Source organism: Sceloporus occidentalis, unplaced genomic scaffold (genome assembly GCF_023333645.1).
Source record: "Sceloporus occidentalis isolate IW3139 unplaced genomic scaffold, rSceOcc1.0.p SCAF_8, whole genome shotgun sequence".
Taxonomy (NCBI): Eukaryota; Metazoa; Chordata; class Lepidosauria; order Squamata; family Phrynosomatidae; genus Sceloporus; species Sceloporus occidentalis.
Window position 1 is genome coordinate 42460703 of NW_028316988.1, and position 19723 is coordinate 42480425.

The window sequence follows — 19723 nt, forward strand, 5'->3', positions numbered from 1 at the left end:
ACATTAAAAATAACAATACTAAAAAAATGGAAGTGACCAGACCTCTACTCCTGGTTTTGATTTTTGAGCCTGAGGAAGCTATGAATCCCCATGATGGAGCTGCTTATTCTGCAGGCCTCCAAGAGAAGGGGAAATTGTCCCCCTCATTTGTTTTTATTTTTTGGTCTAAGGGAACTTTGACTTTACTGGAGCGGGGACCCCAAAATAGCCTTGGAAGGGGGCTTCAAGGCCTGTGGGTGGTACTTTGCTTTAGAAGAAATGCAAGATCCAGTATGGTATAGTGGTCTGAGCATTGGTCTATGACTCTGGAGACCTGGGTCTTATTCCCTGCTCAGGAATGTAAGCCCATTGGCCATTGCTGTTACATTCAGTAATAGCCAGAAATTATGATTTATGAGCAACACTTAAAGATTCTACAAGGTGTGGTAAGGGAGAAGGAGGTCAATGGGAATCATACTATGAGTTACTGCACCAGGTGATGCCAATTCCAGTGATGCCATTGATCAAGCCAAAGCCATATTGAGTCCAAATATTATTCTCACATAGTGACCCCCAATGAGAAACGCGCTGCCCGAACAGGAGTGCAGCTGAACCCACCATCACACACATAGAAGCTCCAGGTCTGCAGCATGGGTGGTGCGACACAGTCACTTTGGCACATAGCCTCCTTTGATGTTTCCCTTTCAAATCTTCCAAGTTTCAGATTCAAGTCTCCAGGCTCTTCACTAATCTTCCTCCCTTTCTCCCCCCCCTTCCTTTTCTCTCCCATCTCTCAGAACCACATGACCCGGATGGTGACGAGAAACCTTCCCGTGCTGCAGAGGCTGCAGTCCCCTTCCCATCCCTGACCGGAAAGGAAAAGGAAAGCCAAGGGTGCCCCCGCGCCCAGTCGGCCCTGACGTCCAAAAAGCCCTGTTGGCTCAGCCCTCCCTCCCCGCTGAGACTGGCCGACGTGCCCGACCACATTTCCGATGACTCCTCCTCCGTCCACGCCATTTCCCTGACGTCGTGTGTCACCAAGGGCATGAGCAGTTGGTCCCTGCCAGGGGATTGCGAGAAGGCTCCTTTTACGATTATGGAGCCTGGAAGCATGTCGGCGCTGACAGGCGACTGCTTGATGCAGCCGAGTCGGACTTGCCTGGGCTGCTTCATTGAATCCAAGGATGGCATTGATGCAGAGCCAGGAATAAGCTTGAAAGTGGGGGATATAAACAGAGATTATGACACCTGTTCGGTCTCTGATATAGGCATACATTGCATGAGCACTGGAGAAACCATGAGATACGGGGATCAACTGCTTTCAGACCAGCTTTTAAGCTTCCCTATGCATAAATCAAGGGCAACAGACAAAAGAGATGCTGAGAAATCTGACAGTGATTCAGAGGACCCCACTCAGAAAAATTATTATGAAGGATTACTGTTAGACAAGTGTAATGGGGAGGAACCTTTACTTACAAATCCCAACCAGGAATGGGGTTATTTTGAATCTTTCATCAGTGAAAGTAAAATTGAACTGCTGGACCTCTGCTCCAAAAATGAGCTTTCTGTAAATCTGTTTTCTGAGGAAGATGTGGATAATTACATGTTTGACGATGACGACTCGACGTTGGGAAGTGACGTTTGCTCCCTAAAGATTCGCTACGAATCCTTCCAGGACAATGTGAGGGAGAAGACCAGCACTCTGCAAGAGGACACCCAGTTCAACTTCTTCCCGAGCGTGTTCAGCGGATGCTCTAAGCGGGAAGGCAGGACGGCCCTGAAGAGGGGTCCCCGGGGAGCCACCGAGAGTTCCCAGTTCAAAGCTGAAGAGAGCATCATTTGGGGAGAGGAGGAGGTCGATGGAGAGCGGGGAGAGGAGGAGGAAGAGGACGAGGAGGCAGCGGATGAGAAAGTGGCCTTAAGTAAATCTTGCACCAGTACGGAGGTCGTACAGTACATTGGCCCCAAAAGAAATCATTTCTTAGAACTTGTGAATTCCACGGAAGACTCTGGGGAATTCAGCGACGACAGCACCTGCACCGAATCTTCCTTTGACGTGCTCCAAGATCTCAAGGACTGTAACAAGTATTTGCCCAGAGACCACTCCAGTTCCTCCATACAACAGAACTACGGTCTGCGAGCAAAAAGGAAAGTGCGGTACAGCGACGACTACCTGTACGATGTGGATTCCATAGAGAGCGAGAAGATAGTGGATAAGAAAGAGTGGAACCCTGATGGACCCAAGGAGGAAGATGACGATGAGTGGTGTCCAAAGAAGAGGCGAAAAGTTTCTCGCAAGGAGCCCCCAGTCATCATCAAGTATATCATCATCAACCGTTTCAAAGGGGAGAAGCACATGCTAGTCAAGCTAAGCAAAGTGGATGCCAGTGAGACGACTGTTACCCTAAGTGAGGAACTGTTGAGCAAATATGCCAAGCTGGCTCCCTTGAAGGCGTTTTGGCAAGAGAGGTGGCAGAGCCGTCTCAATTTCCTCAAGTCAGCACTGTATCGCAAGCAAGGCTTCTATCTCAACGGCTCGGAAGTCTCCTTCCTGCCTCATCCAAGGAAACGCAAGTGCAAATTGGCCAACAGGCACAGGATTCAGAGGATTAAGGCCATTGAGCAACCGGTGGGCAAGCCGGGATCTTGCTCTCTGGATCCAAAGCAGCTTTGTCGCAGGATCGGAGAAGAGGAGGTGGCAGGTCTGAAAGGGATGCAGGCGTTGGCCATCACCACCTCAGCCTGTGCAAATGGGCTGCATTTGAATGACATTGCAAACCTGGCCTCGCCTAAGTGCAAACTGCAGGACAGGGAATTCAAGGGGCCCGAGAGAAAGGTCTTGCGCAGAATCAAGTTCAAAAGTGAGGCCAGGTTGAAATGCAAGCGAATCAAGGCTGCCACCGGTCTGGTGGAGGCCTCTCTAGCCCTGGAGAATCAGGAGCCTGCCACGAGTGCAAAAGATGAAAGTGTTCCTTCTGCTGCAGACGGCTCTCGCCTTTCCGAGTGCCAGGAGGATAAGGTTGCTAAAAATTCTTCGTCTTTCCTACCCACCACCTCCTCTTCAGACAAGCCTCCTCCATCTGCTAATCTTGCTGCCAGTGTCCCCCTCATCCCCGGAGGGTATCTGCAGACGTTGTTAGATGCCTCCGATTTGTCAAGCAACGCCAGCATCGCCTACTTCAGTTCTCAGCCCCCCGAGCGGCAGCAGGATCCACTCCCCAGCCTTGCTCAAGCAGAGAAGTCCTTCTGTTCTCTGCAGCCTGCCCAAAGCTGCATCCTGTCCCCACCATCCGAATCGGAGTTGCAACAGTCACCAAGCCACTTGGAAATGGAGACAAGCAACTTCAGAAGTATGTGGCCAGCTGGCAAAGTAGCTGGCGGCGACATCCAAGAGTTTGCAAACGACATGCAGGAGACATCCAGCCTCTCAACAGCGGAGTTTGGTGGCTGCGCCAATGCAGACAGCCTCTCAGCCTCTGGGTATGGTCAAGTAGATCTGAGTAGCAGCAAATCATTATACCAAAAAAAATACTTGCCAGATAGCCAGCAATCGCAGTCCGACGACTCTTTTCAGTCATGCCATTTTAGTAACAGAGAGGGGCATTTTCATTTCCAGCGAGGTACCCTAAGTACAGATGATGGGAGGCTGGTTAGTTTTGACTCAGTGGGCTCTTTATCCGTTAGCTCTAGCAATTATAGTTCCCTAAGTTTAAAGTCCTGTGAAAAGGATGGGGATGATGAGATTGCTGATGACTTCTTGGCCCACTGCAGCCCCAAACTGGTGATTCAGCAAAGCATAGATGAAATAACTCCTTTGAAGGAGTCGACCGACCTTTTAGATATTTCTAACTTCACACCCGATAAGTTCCGCCAGTCCTCCCTTTCTGAAATGTCTCCCCCAGATACCCCTAACCTTTCCCCGCAGATAACTGGGCCAGAAACCAAACCACTAGGAAATATAAAATGTTTCCCTGATAGCTCTCAAGCCGTGCTAAGCAATCTTGAGAAGGTCAAGTGGAGCTGTGGGGTTCTCCAGACCCAAGATCAGGCAGATAATGGATTCACTTTAAATAATCATCAGTTTCAGTTCCATATGTTCAACGATGAGGATTCTGTCAGCCTCCTTGAGAAAAGCCCATGCTTGTCAACATTTAATGAGCCATCTGGTCAAATTAGCACCAATAGCAAAGTGTCGAAATCGAAGAGGAAAAGTTCAGCTAACAAAAATGTGGGCACAAACCAAAGCCTCCCCCAGAAAAACGTTAGGAAAAAATCACCTAAAACCAGCAAAGGGACTGAAAAACCACAAGGCAAAAACTCCCGGCAATCTCCCAAATCTACAAGGAAAGGCAAAAACGCAGCTGGCATTAACGGCGAAAAGGGCCCAAGTGTCGGTAGTAGAGGAGTGGCTTCGTTGAACAATTCGTCCTCAGCGGCGAAAGCATTGGTGGAGTCTATTCGGCATTGCGGCCCCACTGCCGTCAGGTTAGGGAAACACAACGGACTACCTGGGGAGTGGGCCCTGGGGAAGGACAACAGTGGAGGCTGGTCAGAAACTAGCATAGGGACCGCCAACAGCCTCCTTGATGATGATCAAAGGGAATTTGAGGAGCCGTCCAATATTTTATCAAACATTGCATCTGGAATGGCAGATGTTCAGAGATTTATGATGGCCTCCATTGAACCCTTGTGGGGCCCTGTTGGCCATAACAATGTCTCTGATTTGTTCCGGTCGCCCGAATCCAACAGCCTGAAACTGAAAACTCTTAAGATCCTCGCCGGAACTTCCCCCGACTCCAAGAAAAAGGCGAACAGCAATTCGTCGGGAACGGGGAAGGGCCACAAGTCGGGGAGCAAGGGCTCGGGCAAAAGCACCGGCCGAGCCTCCTCCTCCTCCTGCGACCCCGGACGCCCCAACTGCTCGACCGGATACGCCACGGACATTCACTCGCCCTTTTTTGATAAAAGCTATAGTAACCTGAGCACTTTAGCCAAAAACGAGCCTACCCATAAAAAGCTGTACCGGCATAAATCCACGTCTAAGTCGTTGCGGGATGAGAACTGTAAAGGGAAGCGAGCGGAGCGAGATCAGGCCCATAAGGAGCCGTCTGTGACAGCTGCATTTGAGAAACTGAGGTAATGCTGCACCGCAATGGCTGGAATGCACCCTTAACTTCCCTACTACCTGCTCAGCCCATTCTTCCTCTTTTTTTCCTCCCCGTGAAAGCGAGAGTTGCATGAAAGAGACATTTTACCCCCCTTTTTACAGGTCTTTTACTTTTGTTATTGTTGTTGTTGTTCTCGTTTTTGTTCTCAAAGTGCATGAAAAATAACCGATTTCTTGCAAGCTACCTAAAAAAATCGATCTTTTTTTCTTTCCTTTTTCTTCTTTTTCTGGCTTGGCTGGGGTTAAAAACAAACTAACAAAAGGCGACTCCTTTTTCTTGCTGTTGGGCTTCTTGAGTTTTTAATTCCTCTTTTTTTTTAAGCAAAAAAGGGGGGGTTAATTATGTGCTCTTTTCTAATGGTTTCAAAAAAAGGAAAAGACTTTTTTGGGGAAATGTTTTGATATATATATAGATATAGATATATATATTAAAAAATAGAATACAAAAAAAAAAGAGGTTATGCATCCAAAACTAAAACAAAAAACCAGCCGGCATATCCAAACGAAAAAGGGTCCTTAGTTTGCAAAATGACAACTCATTCCTCCTCGATGGCCATAAGTGGCAATCTTGTGTGCTTTTTAGCCCCTTCTGCTGTTTTTGTTTCCCATAAAGGTCCATCTATTCTATCCAAGTTAGAGCATTCGTTGACTCCTCCAGAAGCTAACTAAGGTGGCATAAAATGTTTGGTTTTTCTGCAGGGAAACAGACTACATTCTTCTTAAAGCAGAAACAGCATTTTTGGTTTTACCTGTCTTTGGAGAAGAGACACCTTTTTCTAGAAAGACATTTGATGCTTGCTTGGGTTGTTTCTCCCTCCTTTCCCCCCACTCCCTTTGGTTTCCCGCTTTCTTTCCTTGTTCAAAAAGGATGAGAGGGAAAAATAAATCAATAAATAAATATCAATGCCTTGTAATATGTCGAAGTGTTAAGTGCTGGAATCAAAAGGTTGAAACGGTGGGACTTTTCTTCTTTGGAAGCAAAACCTTAACATTGGTTATTCCCTGTGTTTCTCGAAAGCCGTACTGTTGTACAGTTGTTGATGCACTATTATCCATAACAACAGCCACACAAATTGTGCCAAACTCTGAACAAGTGTTGTACTGTACATATTTTTACATCTCTTTATCAACAATGGGTTGTGAGTGGGTTTTTTTCCTGGAGCTTTTCGGTTCGGTTTTGTTCTTGCCTTTTTCATTTGCTGGAAAACAATCCAGTGATAAACTATGAGCCACCCTTGAAATCAACCACTATGAAAAACAATGTCGATACGCTTAATACAATGTACCAAAAGTTTTAATGGACATCGCTAAAATAACGTGTGCCAAATTGACTTTACCTCATTTCATAGGTTTTGCCCTGTGGTTTATAACACGACAAAAGTCACAAGTTTGTTGCTGGGGGTGCGGTGGGGGGGAAGGACTTTAACACGGGAAACTGGGAAAATCGTAATTCCCCTCCAGAAAGTACGGATAAACCTTAAAATCCAACCTGGGAGAAAGGTTTTTACAGAAGGATTTTTGGATATTTAAAACAGTATCACTTCAAGGTAAGTTTACTTGGAAACGCCAGCGATTGGGAAGCAGCTGCTTTTGTCTTATCTCCCGTTCTAATGTGAAGCAAAACTTTTCCCTGAGTTGTATTGTTGATCCTTTGTATTGGTTTTCTATATTTTGTAATGCAACCTGGGATCAATTCTAAACGTAGGGAGAAAAACAAAACCCTGGAACGAATGCATTTCATAGACACTGTGTTGGTATATCATTCTGAGAGGTTTTTGTACCCATTTTTATGATTCTCCTGGCAGAAGAGCTCACCGATCCAAACGTTAGTGTTTTCTAGATGTTTTAACCTTTGCAGTGACAATATTAAGCCGACGGTTTGTAAAAAAACCAACAAAGCAAAACGTTTTTGATGCAATTATGAATTTGTACATTGACTCTGTAGTATATCATGCAAAAGGAAGCGGAACGCTTGACGATCTCACCAAATTTGGGGGCCAGATCCAGGAACTATAATAACAATAATAATGATGATAATGATAATAAAGAAAATATAATGTGCTTTTTCAAGAGAGTAATAATTGTTGGCTGCTGAATGATGAAGTATAATTTTCAAAAGGCCTTATTTTAAACCTTAACCCTTGCCCCCAAACCTCCCCCCAAGGGACAAAAAATAAAAGCCTTGGGATTGTTTTGTTATTATTATTACCTTATTATTTTCCCTTCTGAGCCTGAGCCTGCGCATTTTGCTGCTGATAGATTATGAAAACTTGACAATGCAAAGAGGCCTGTCAGCTTTGGAAACCTTTTTGGAAGCAGAGGCAGATAATATTAAGACTGGATGCACTTGAAAATGGTCATGTGAAAGGGGACTTGAGAGCAATTGGATGGAGGAAAGTAAAACACTGGCTGAGCGGGGACTTAAAGCTAAACTAAGCCAAATCCTGTTTCGTCGTCTCTTTCAGCCGAGCTTGATCAAGATGGCCAACGTCTTCTCTTGGTTGTGTCCTTTGGGCTCATATATGTGTAGGTTTCACGGTGTGTCCTCATTCAGACAGATAGTCCCTCTGTTCAGCTAGTATTGGAGCTTAAGATGGGCATTGGTGGTGTTTTAAAGCCTTTGTATTAAATTAGCGAAACGATTATTTCCTTGTAGGAGAGCTGTGATGGTTGAGGTTGGTCTTGGCCTTTGTTCAGGCCCTTCTGCCTTGAAATCATAGAATAAATGTGAATACTTGAACCTCGAGGCTGCTTTGCCGTGGCTCTGAAAGCAATACATTCACTGGTTTGTCGGTGGAGGGAAGAGGCATCGGCTATTCTTTGCTGTGTTGGCGCTAGTTCGCTTCCAAGAGTTGTTGGTGGATTGGTTCCAAGATCTAGGGACCGTCTCAAAGGAAATGTGCCAGAGAAGGCCTGTGAGTGAGGACTTCTGGTTAAGGTTGGACCGAAGGCAAAAATGGCCAGTTGCGCCCTTCCATGAGCCCCACTTAGCTTAACAAAGCTGTCTTATCTTTCTGCAGACTGTCCTGCCCAAGTCAAAGGAGAGACTCCTTTTGACGGGAGCATCCCATAGTTCACTAGTTTTCAACCTTTGGTCGTCCAGACGTTTGGGACATAAATGCCCCAATCAACATGGCCAATGGAGACTGAAGCCCAAAACACCTGGACAACCAAAGGTTGAGAACCATTGCCATAGCAGTTGTGGTCCCAGGTCATTCTGGAATGGGACTTGTCCCCCTTTCGGAAACGGTTTGTGCCACCCCACCCCATAATACCCACACATGTGCCAGGGCATGTTTCAGAAGCAGGCGGAAGGAGGGAAGAGTCAGATATACTATGAATTTGGCCTGTCTTATTGCTAGCCTTAGCCTTCCGCCTTAGGAAGCCATGGCAGGATCTAGGTCTCATTGGTACCTACATGAAGTGCCCCTACCAACCCTTCCCCAGTCTCCCTTTATGTGTTCAGAGGCCAGCTTTTGTCTTCTCTTGTTCAGTGTTCACCTTTCCTTTAACCTCTGCTGGCATGTGTCACCCTTGTTTGCCGTACAACCAACTCTAAAGAGTTTGTGCTAGTCTCCCACTGGGCTTCTGTCTCTGGTTTTTATTTACAGGATTGACAAGGCAATTCTGCCACAGCTTGGGCCCTGCCTTATTCCCACAGCACAATATCTCAACCGTGAGTGGATTCAGACTGAAATCCATCACAGAGTTGATCTCTTTTGGTACGACAGGCTGATCATTTGAATGCTTCAGCTGATCATTTGCACATCACTCCGTACTTGAAACTTCAGGTCAGGCTAGAACATGATGGAGTGCCTGCAATGCATCATACCATGCAGTTCACCAAATACCTAGTCAAAACCCATTTCAGCTTCCTCCCATCCCTGGCCCTGAGCTCACATTTCTCTGACCCCCAGACATTCGTGTCCTGTTTGGCTTCAAGTCCTTTCTGACTTATAGTGACCCTATCACTGGGTTTTCTTGGCAGGTTTCTTCAGAGGGGTTTGCCCTTGCCATCCTGTGACTTGCAAACCTGTATCATGGCCCAAACATTTGGCCTCATGATGCTGGCGCATAATAATTTAAGTTCTGCTGGAACACAAAGCAGTTGCTTCTGTGTTTTGTCAATGTGCAATAGGACTTTTGTAGAGGGAATAAGGATACACAGCCTCTCTACTCTCGGAAAAACCTGCATTTAACATCTACTATTTTTCTCTTAACCTTCCCGATTGAACTGGAGGTGATGCTGCCTTTTCTGAATATTCAGTTTCCCATGCATTTACATGTGTGAGCTTGCTTTCCTCTTGGCCTTTGCGGCAGCCACAGCTGATGGCCTCCAAGTTGGTGGGACCGTGACACTGCCCTGGGATTTGGTCCAAACTTTCAAGGAGATTTATAAGGTACTGTACCCTCTCCCCAAAACAGCTTCAGCGCTTTGGATCGTCCCTTTACCATTTGGGCTAAATTTACGAATGGATTTCACAATACCATACATACACACACACACACAGATATATATACTGGGGCAACCAGTCTGTGAGAGCTTCTTGTCATTGACTTCCATGCCATCCTTCATTCCACCTGCAGTTATGTTGCTAGATTTCCTACATTCATACAGTCTCTTCCCTCTCTGTCCTTGGAAATCCTGGGGGATCCAACGTTTTATGCATCCACCCCTTGATGGCGGTACACCTCCGTTGCTGCTACCTCAGTATAACATTGTCACAAGCACCTTTTCTTGTTCCTGCATTTGCCAAAAACCTAATCCCTGCCTTCACCGTCTCTTGGCTTGATTGAATGGTTTTTTGTCATTGATTTGCTCCCGCAGCTTAGGGCCCTTGCTTCCTTCTGTAATATGACCACCTCTTCTTCCTCCATTGTCTTCTTCTTCTGCTCCATCTGTATAACCTGATCCAGGTGTTGTCCCTCTTCATCAACTGGGACTAGGCTGGATCAAGTTTGAACCCTTTCCCTCAAAGCTCCTGGGGAATTTTAGACATTTAGGCCAGTGGATGCATTTTCTCCCTGGCCTTCCAACCAAATCCTCCAGTGGTCCAAAAGAGACCATTCTTGAGATTTTGGGATAGATTTCTTTCACAGCGCAGGAGGGTTTTCACTTTAAGACTTGAACAGACAATAGTTTTGAAAAAGGCAGAGGTTACTAGGGAAAAGAAAAGGGAAAAATAGAATTTCCTGTGTCTTATAACACACATTGCCAAGAAAACATAAAACAGGTTGTCTAGCATGAGATGTTCAAAAATTCTGGAGAAAATGGCCATTTCTAAGAGCAGTAAGTAGTTTGAAAGTCGGCTATTTCAAGCAGACACTTTCTTCTTTGAACTTTGATTTAGAGAAAGGATTCCTGCCAAAGTGTTTTTCTAGAGGTGATAGTGAGATAACTGTCTGCACCATGAGCTTGGCTCCCTTTCACAAAATGCCTTTCCTCATCTCCTGCCATCCAATTTTGTTGCACCTTTGTGTTTATGCGCCTGAGCCAGTGTTTTACGTAAGGAATCAAGCCTGCGAACCATAGTTTGTGGCAAGATTTTTCCCCCTGAAGCTTTGCATCGTGAGCTCCGCTTTCTTGATGGCAACTGGTGACTCCTGTGTCGATGCGGTTGGATTTGTACCCTCCATTTTAAAGGCTCTAAGCGGTGGGGAATTCCTTCTGGATTTCAGCCTACATTTTCAAGGGGCTGTTGAACTTATTTCTGGAGACAGGACTCCACTCTTGGGTGAGCTCCGGGTTGAGATGAACAACCAGAGCAGATTAACCACTCTGCTAAAGACCTCCGAGGAAGGGCTGAATCCCTCTCTAGCTTTGGTTTGAGACGCTCTGTTTCTCCAAATTTTATTTTAAGATGCAAAACAATAGGAGGGGAATTACAATGAAATCTATGGTTGAAGCAAGGCATTTTTAGAAACCCCACAAATCTGTTTCTCAGGTAAATAAGCGACACTAATGACAATGGAGTAAGAGCCATTGGAGTGTGAGGGTGGGCACAGGTGAGGAGCCCATTGGATTTAAAGCAAAGGCACAAAGGGACCCTGGGAAAGAGCTGGACAACCAAGGCAAGTGTGTTGAGCCTCTTGTTGTGGAGGAGAGCGGAAAGAAGAACCGTTGTTGTTATTGTTTGTTGTTGTTATAGCTGCCCTGCTAGAGACAGGATAATGGACACTTTAAAAAGCACAAAGAGGTGGATTTAGAAACTGTGAGCTAGGTAAGGAAAGTCCCAGTTCAATTCTTACGGTCTTTTACTACTCCCATTTTGGAAGCAGGGTAGAAACCTAAGGAGACGCTTGGCTTTGCGTCCCGCGGCCCTCGCGGCGGGCGCCCTTTTTGTAAAATAAAAGACAAAAACCGAAAAAAACTGCTGCCTGCAGAGATTTGAATGTACTCCTCCTTAAGTTGACTTCCATAGAACCAGGGGCACCTCTTGAGTAAGTTGCTACCGTTTTATGGTGCTAAAGAAAACTATGACCCCCCCCCCCCTTGAGCATTACGGTACTCCTCTATGGCCCTTTAAATGAATGTAACATATCCATTTCTGTTTGACGGTGTACACTGCGATTTTAACATGATGTTTGGGGATAATTATTTGCCTTTTCGTTTTCCTTTTTTCTTTTAGAACAAGCTTTATAAATATTCTGTAGAGTCAATTGAAGTATAATTCTTAAGGATCACTCTAAGACGCCTACAAAATCTTGTATATTTTTAAGTGTGCCAATTTGTAAAATATTTTGTAAGTGTATATTTTTCTTAGGCAAGTGCTGTGAAGTGTTTGTATGTGTGAGGTTCCCCCCTTTTTGGCGCCCTTCTCCGGGCGGCAAGTGAAAAGGATGTATACTTAAAAGGATTTCTGGTTTTAAAAACCAAAATTACACAAAGAAAAAAAATTTCAAAACTTTTTGTTGGGAATTTTGTAATAAAAAAAACAAGAAATGTTGTGAAAGAGTGTAGTGATAATTGTGTAAAGGAAACTGGACAAAAAATTTGTGAGCGCTTTGCTGTTTTATAGATCCTCTTGTAAATTATTCTTGTAATATTTTTTGTTTTGTTGTTCTCGTTGCAAAAGGTTTTAAATATTTGTGACTGACTCTGTACGGTGAAAATGTCATCTTGTTAACTTGCTGAGTTTTGTTATATTGTTTATGGAATAAATAAAAATAAAAATCTCATTTTAAGATGATGTATGCAAAGAAATTAAACACTCATTTACTGAGTAACCGATCTGGTGGTGATGATGATGATGGTGATGCACAATCTAGTTATTGTCTCTGGTTCTCCGTTATTTTCATGGCAGTCGGTTCGGACTTGTGCCCCAAAGACGCCCGGCTTCAAAAGCAACTCCTTTCGTTGGTGGAATAAAAATTGCCAACTCTTTGTTCTTTCTTTTGGTCCTCACAAGGTAACTTTGCACTGCTTAGCCCAAGCCACTTTTGGAGATGATTTTATTTTCCAGTTGTGGTTGTGTTTGTTCAAGTTGTTTCCGACTTATGGAGACCCTACAGTGAACCTCTCACAGGGTTTTCTGGGTAAGGTTTGTTTATAGAGAGTTGCCATTGCTTTCCTGAGAGAACGTGACTTGTCAAAGGTGCCCCAATGGGTTTCCATGACTGAGTGAGGATATGAAACCAAGGCCAACTCAGAGATATCCATCCTTTCATAGGTCAGTAAAATGAATACCCATTTTGTTGGGGGAAAGTGTCTTACAGACTGTGAACCACTTAAGAGACTGCTTAGTTCAGTATGAAGCAGAATAGCAATGTAAATGCTATTGCTAATGAATAAATTTCCCAAAAATCTAGATTATGGTAAACCTTTGCTAGCCCAACTGGGAAACTCAACCAATCTCTTTGACTTTTAGACCATGAAATCCTTCCTCAGCAAACCTGAGGAGGTCTGTGGTCCCTAACGTTTACACCTTCTTGGTTGGCCTAACAAAGATGTTACAACGATGTGGATTTTGTAACTTGTTTTGTGGTCAACATGTCTTTGTATACTTTTAGTAACCTGAGCTCAATATTTAGTTTCCCTCCTGTGTCAAACAGCTGAGCAGCCGATGATTCCCCGTTGAATCCGTGGTTCAGAGGCAGTTGCGAACCTTCCACCCAGAACAGCCAAGCACCATCATATTCCAGGAAGGATTAAATTTAACATCTATTCCGTATCCCATTTTCCATTATGAGATTACCTCTGCTTAAAGGCTACTCAGCTGTACCTTGACTGAAAGCCACCTTAATACCTATTCTAATCATCCCAGCCTCTGTGACAGGAGAAATGGTTTCCTTCTACGCTCTGCCTACCAAAGAGAATGCAGTTATTTAAATGCTTAGCAAATGGGATGTGTAAAATTGCCTTTCCTTGCTCTCTAACCAGAGACAAACTATTCTTGTCTACAACACACGGAAGAAGCGGTGAGGAGCAAGAGGCAGCCTCAGGTGTACGAAAATCCTGATCTGAACATTAGATCAAAAGTAACAATAGTCTCCGAGGATGAATTTGGATTCTTGCATAGAGAGCATCTCAACCACGAGGGGTGTGTAAGCCAATGCAACCCGTTAACACAATCAGGGGCTTGCCACTGGTTTGCAGGCTTCAGCTTTTCCTGGACAGCAGTCTGCACAGGCTGTGCCTTGGTTTAATGGCAAAAGCCCCTGAAAAGTCTTCCTGCAGCTAATGCTTCTGTCAATTTTGCCCTTCAAGAGAAGGTTTGTAGAGCAACCGGAAGGCTTCATGTTAAGTGGGAAGCCTGGTGTCACCCACGACCTCCTCTCCAACCCTAACCCTAAACTTTTACCGCTTATTTATTAGAAGGCCCCTGGTCATTGACACCGCCCTGCTTTCACCCTTTATACACTTTCCCTAAATGTATAAGGGCTAGAGTCCCAAGTGTCTTCCTCTTATAAGTTTACTATCTTTCCATAGGAGCCCTGGTGGCGCAGTGGTTCAATGCCTGTACTGCAGCCATTCACTCAAAACCACAAGGTTGCGAGTTCAAGACCAGCAAAAGGGCCCAAGCTCGACTCAGGCTTGCATCCTTCCGAGGAAGTTGCTAAAATGAGTACCCAGACTGTTGGGGGCAAATTAGCTTACTTGCTAATTAGCTTACTTGCTGTTCACCGCTATGATCTTTGGAATAGCGGTATATAAATAAAACAAATTATTATTATTATTAGCGTGCTTTTATGTGCCTATACGGTTTAGAATTGACACAGTCAGAGACTTCTGTTTTAACAAATGAACATTGACTTTACTCAATAATATTTGGCAAGAATGTAAGGTAGAATAGTTCCAAGGTGGTATGGTTAGATACGGTTTTGGGCATTTCACAGTTTCCTCTTTACGATCTCCAATACACTTTCTTTCCCATTCTGTATCCTCCTCTCAGTTCAATTCCCTTCAACTCCTGGCAGTAAGAGCTGTCTGACAGTGGAACCTGTTCCCTTGGAGAATGGTGGAGTCTCCTTTAGAGGTCTTTAAACAGAGGCTGGATGGCCATCTGTCAGGGATGCTTTGATTTTGAGTTCCTGCATGGCAGAAAGAGAATGGACTGGATCAGGGCCCTTGGGGTCTCTTCCAACTCTAGGATTCTGTGATTCCTCATCTCTCTTAAACTCCCCCTCAGCTGCTCTGCACTGAACCCTCCTGAGAAGAAGTATTTAGAACTGAACTGAACTTCGCTTAACTCAACATAGGGGTGAAAGAGACCACCCAAAAAGGGTGGATTGGGGCTGCATGGTGTGGCTCCAAACCACCATGGAGGCAGGCCAAATACTCATGTGGAATTGCCCAGCCTGACTTCTGGTTATCTTGTGGGTATGCAATGTCTAAAGGCCATGCCCCCAAGCCCTGCAGAAGTCGGCTTTACTGGGCCGTCTGTTTCGGCATTTAACTGATGTAAATGACTTCCCAGTCACTGGCTCCTCCCTTTTCTATCCACTCCTTCCCCAGCAGCCCCTCCCTCCCTGTCAGCCCAAACTGGGAGTGGCTGCCATGAAAGCAAGTCTGGCCAGTGACTCCGTCACACCTGGCAAGAGAATGGAATTTGGATGGCTAGAGTGATGAGAGCTGTCATTGGGGAAGGCTGGCATTTCTGACAGGGGCTACTCCAAATCTCTGCCACTTCCTTCCAGGAACTCTGAACCGTATAATCTTGGTCCTCAGGTCCAACCCCTGCCATTGCAAGAATGCACAACTCCACCCTGAAATCTTTGTAGCCAAGTGGAAGATGGCAAAAGAACTGCTAATCTGGTCATAGTTGATGTCAAAAGAGGAGACTTCTCCAGATTGCGGGAACTTATGAGGAGAGCCAAGGTAGTCAGATACTCCCAACATACTCAGTGTTACTCAAAACCACAATGACAAAGACTCAGCTACTGCTGTACATACACAACAGGTCACTAAAAGTAGCACAGGAAGTCTATGAGGAAGGGCCCCAGCCTGATTAACAAGCAGGAGAGGAAAGAAAGACTTCCTTCAGAAACTGGAAGCCTCACCCAAACAAGGCAAGCAAAAATAAGAACCAGCTTGCACAAATAAATAACAGATGCCACAAAATTTGGGAATACAAGAATTTGCAGCTTTGATACTACAGTTATTCTGTGTTGTGTCATTTTTGACTTATGGTGACCTGGAAGCAAACAGATCATAGGGCTTTCTTGGCATGTTTCTTCTTCAAACCACTAAACCATGCTGGCTCTATTAGGGTCATTGTTTTTAGTTGGTCTAACAGTATACTCACATCTAAGAATGAGGGCCATCTTCCATCTCTTAGTCTGAATCCCTAAAACCCACCTTAAAAGCAGGCAGCTGAACCAAAGGAATTCTGGGGCTGAAGGATAAGGTGTCTGGTTCTGAGGGAGAGACCTGGAGGACAGATAGAGGTAGCCTTCCAGTTTCTTGTTGTAGAATCAAACATCTGGAGCAACAAACGAGAAAGCAGCATTTTTTGTAGGATGTGGACACCTTTGGATGATGGACAGGCATGAAATGGGAAGAGCAAAAATCACGGCAAGGGAAATATCCAGGATACACATTTGTTCCATGCTGTCACAGTTACAGGGCTGTACGCAATGTCAGAGTCCATCTCCTGTCAGAGGTAAGCTGAAAGTTGCAGACCCAGAGCATAAGCATGTACTGATTTAGGTTCTGCTTCCAATTTTCCTCCTTTAGTGTTGTGCGAATTTCTGAAAACCATAATTTGGGCACGCAGTGCTTTCTGGCCAACCATTTTGTTCTTCAGCCTTCAGTTGTGAGTGACAAGTGGCAGATTCCTGGCCAGAGTATCTGTAACAGCAGCCAAGGAAAGGCAGGCGGGCTCCGCACAAGCCATTCTCGCCAACCATCATTCTGGTGCAAAACTTGCTCTCTGCTTATATCATCTCATGGAGGTAAGGAAGGGACCCTCTGCCTTGTCAGATGCTTCTAAAGAGAGAAACCAGTAGGTCAGGAAGCGTGATGGGCAAGAAAGAGGGTCATTTTGTACTGAGAAAGATAAATGCACACACTTGAGATGAACAAACAATATGGATTGTATTTGTTAGTCGACATGTGCACAGTGCCCCCTAGTGGGTGGGATTGAAACTGATCACCTGCAATTTAGATCAGCTGCTGTTGTTTTGTTGTGTGATCGTTTCCGAATTATGGCGACCCTAAGGCAAATCTATCATGGGGGTTTCCTGGTAAGATTTGTTCAGAGGGGGTTTGTCATTGCCTTCCCCTGAGGCTCAGAAAGTGTGACTTGCCCAAGACCACCCAGTGGGTTTCACGTCCGAGCCAGAAATCGAACCCTGGTCTCCTGGTACAACACTCAAACCACAATGCTCAATTCCACCTGAACACTAGGAAGAACCTCTTTTCTGTAAGCAGTCTTTTGAGAGTGGAATGGACTGGCCTGGAGGGAGATGGACTCTCCATCTTTGGATAATTTTTCCACGGGGGTTGGATGGGCATCTCTCAGGAGTGCTTTATTTACTGTATTTATCTTCGGCCCTATAGTTAGTTCCCTGCCCTCAGGATTACAATCTAAACAAACAAATAAACAAAAATACAAGCTTTAGCTGTGTATTCCAGCATGGCAGAATGGGGTTGGACTATATGTCCCCCTTGTGGTCCCTACCAGCTCTAAGATCCTATAAACCAAACACCGCACATACATACCTGTCCCAGGACCTCCACAATAATGTTACTTCTTCCCTATATTAAAGGAACCACATAGGATAAATAGAGTCGCAAATATTAACAGACTCTTTTCTGAGCAGGGCACAAGCAACTTGCATTAACTGTGACTTATTGAAATAATACAGTTAATGGCTGCAGCTCACTGTGACACTCCCTCCTGCAACCCTGAGCCCCGAAGCACCATCTCTTTCATGCTGTTCTGTCTTTTGGCATGAAGACCAGCCAATCTGAGGCTAGTTTCGCAAACAGTCATGACCAATCCCAAGTGCAAACCCACCTCCATCCTTCCATGTATGGATGAGCTGAGCTACAAGCATCTTGCTCCTTCCTTCTGTGTGTTCAGAGGCTCGGTTCTGTTGTTTCAGGAGGGCTGGTTGTTTTTCAATGTCCTAGAAAGAAAGAAAATGAGTAAGGGGATCCTTAGCTGCAGTCAGAGCAGGGGCAGGCAACCGAGGAGGAGGCAGGTAGTAAGGCACTTAACCCAGACATCAATACGCATTTCAGTGACAATCTCCCATTTAAGGGAGTCAGTTCCTCCAAGTGGTGTGTGAAATACTTTGTGGGCTGCTGGTTTTGTGGGAGTTGCCAGATAGCATTAAGAAAGAACCAGTTAAGCCAGAGTTATTCAGTCGCTGAAGCTAAACCATTTTAACCGTCTTGGGGCTCAGGCTTAACAGGTTGGGAATCATCCGCTCAATCCCATCAGCGTCTTCTACCTGATCCTTTTAACTAGAGAAGTAAGGTATCGAGCCAAGCAGGCGCTCCACCATCCAGCCATGGTCCCTGGGGGAACCATCCCTTTCAACAAGAGGTCTGTGTGCCCCTTTATACTTGTGACTGAGTGTGGTATGTTTAAGAAATCCAGTCCAGGTTTCACAAGAGCACAAGTTCCCTGGGCCAAAAATCATCCCGCGTCTAACGTGAACAAGAGCCAGCCTGGCGTATTGGTTTCAGTATTGGACTAGGACTCGGCCACGGAAATCCATTAGCCACTCTCACCTGAAGAAACCTTGCTAGGAAAACCCAACTGATTTGGAGGCACCTAACAGCCACAAAAACACACACACTGACAAATATATACAGAGAACGCTAGTTTCAGGCAGTGTGAGGGTTTTCAGTACAGCAATAGCAATAGCCAGTGCATTTCTATACCACTTATCAGCACTCCCTGCGTGGTTTCCAATGTCAGAATCGAGGCAGCGTGGCATAGCAGTTTCAATGTTAAGACTATGGCTCTGGAGACCAGGGTTCGATTCCCAGCTTGGCAATGAAACCCATTGGGTGACTTTGGGCAAGGCACACTTTCTCAGCCTCAGGGGGAGGCAAGGGCAAAGCTCCTCTGGGCAATTCCTGCCAAGGAAACCCCATGAGAGGGCGAAGGCACACAAGACACCTCTCACCCCGGGGTTCATCGTTTGCCTCTCGCGAAAGAGTGCCAGCCGTGGCAATACTAGAGTTAAACACTGCCATAACACAACCACACGGGAAAAGGGTGTGGCCGCGTGGGGAGAATCCGTTTCCTGAACACAAGTTCTACAGTATATGGCATTTCAATCAGTTTAGTATGTGGTATATCTATATGTGTACATACATACATATACACAAACATATATATAAAGCCACTGAGACTGTTCCAGTCGGGATTGGCAATGAGCTACGCCATTTATGTGGAGACATACACACATATATGTATATACATAATGGCCTAACTCTGGTTGTCTGTCGTAGTCTGTATGTGTATATATATATATATATATGTGTGTGTGTGTGTGTGTGTGTGTATATGATCTCTCTCTCTCTCTCTCTAGATATATATAATTTATACATACAGTAGTCAGAATTGATAACCAGAGTTAGGCTATTATGAGTGTATGTGTATCTATATCTATATCTAAGCACACAAAATGATATACGTATGACATGTATGTGTGACTGTAAACATACACACACATGTATAAATACATAACAAAATGCATATATACATATGGTATCTCTGTCTATATATACGCTCTCTCTAGATATATATATATAATGTATACACACACTAGTCAGGACTGACAAGCAGTTACGGCATTATATATGTATATATACGTGTGTGTGTGTATAGATATATATAGATATATATATATATTGTGTGTGTGTATAGATATATACAGTACAGATATATAATGGCTAAGTTCTGTTTCCCAGTCCCTCAGAGTCTCCCCTTCTCCTCCTCGGGAGCCCCCAATAATCCCAGAAGGCATCTGAGGCGCGTACACGTGTCCGCGGGAGTCTCGTCTGAACACAGACAGAACCCTCCCCTCAGAACCACAGGCCTCTCTTCTTTCCCTTCCTCTTCAAAATGGCCGCCCCCATCCCACCTCTCGCACACAGGGGCCGCTCTATCCCTC

The 19723-nt window shown here is 45.1% G+C and overlaps 1 protein-coding gene and 1 long non-coding RNA gene across 2 annotated transcripts in view; one reads left to right on the forward strand and one right to left on the reverse strand.

The window, feature by feature from the left end:
- Positions 1–5968, forward strand: part of LOC149308761 (neurite extension and migration factor-like) — a 179081-nt gene extending 173113 nt beyond the window's left edge. The window contains exon 5 of the mRNA XM_089536417.1: positions 777–5968. Within this exon, the coding sequence (XP_089392543.1) occupies positions 777–5119 (4343 nt within the window). The 3' untranslated portion in view covers positions 5120–5968. The remainder of the gene's footprint in view (positions 1–776) is intronic.
- Positions 5969–14379: 8411 nt separating this feature from the next.
- LOC149308762 (uncharacterized) lies at positions 14380–19686 on the reverse strand. The gene is made up of 3 exons (XR_016282187.1): positions 19590–19686; positions 17608–17719; positions 14380–16574 (listed from the first exon to the last, which is right to left on the reverse strand). It is a non-coding gene; the product is annotated as an uncharacterized LOC149308762 (long non-coding RNA).
- Between the last annotated feature and the right edge of the window lie 37 nt (positions 19687–19723).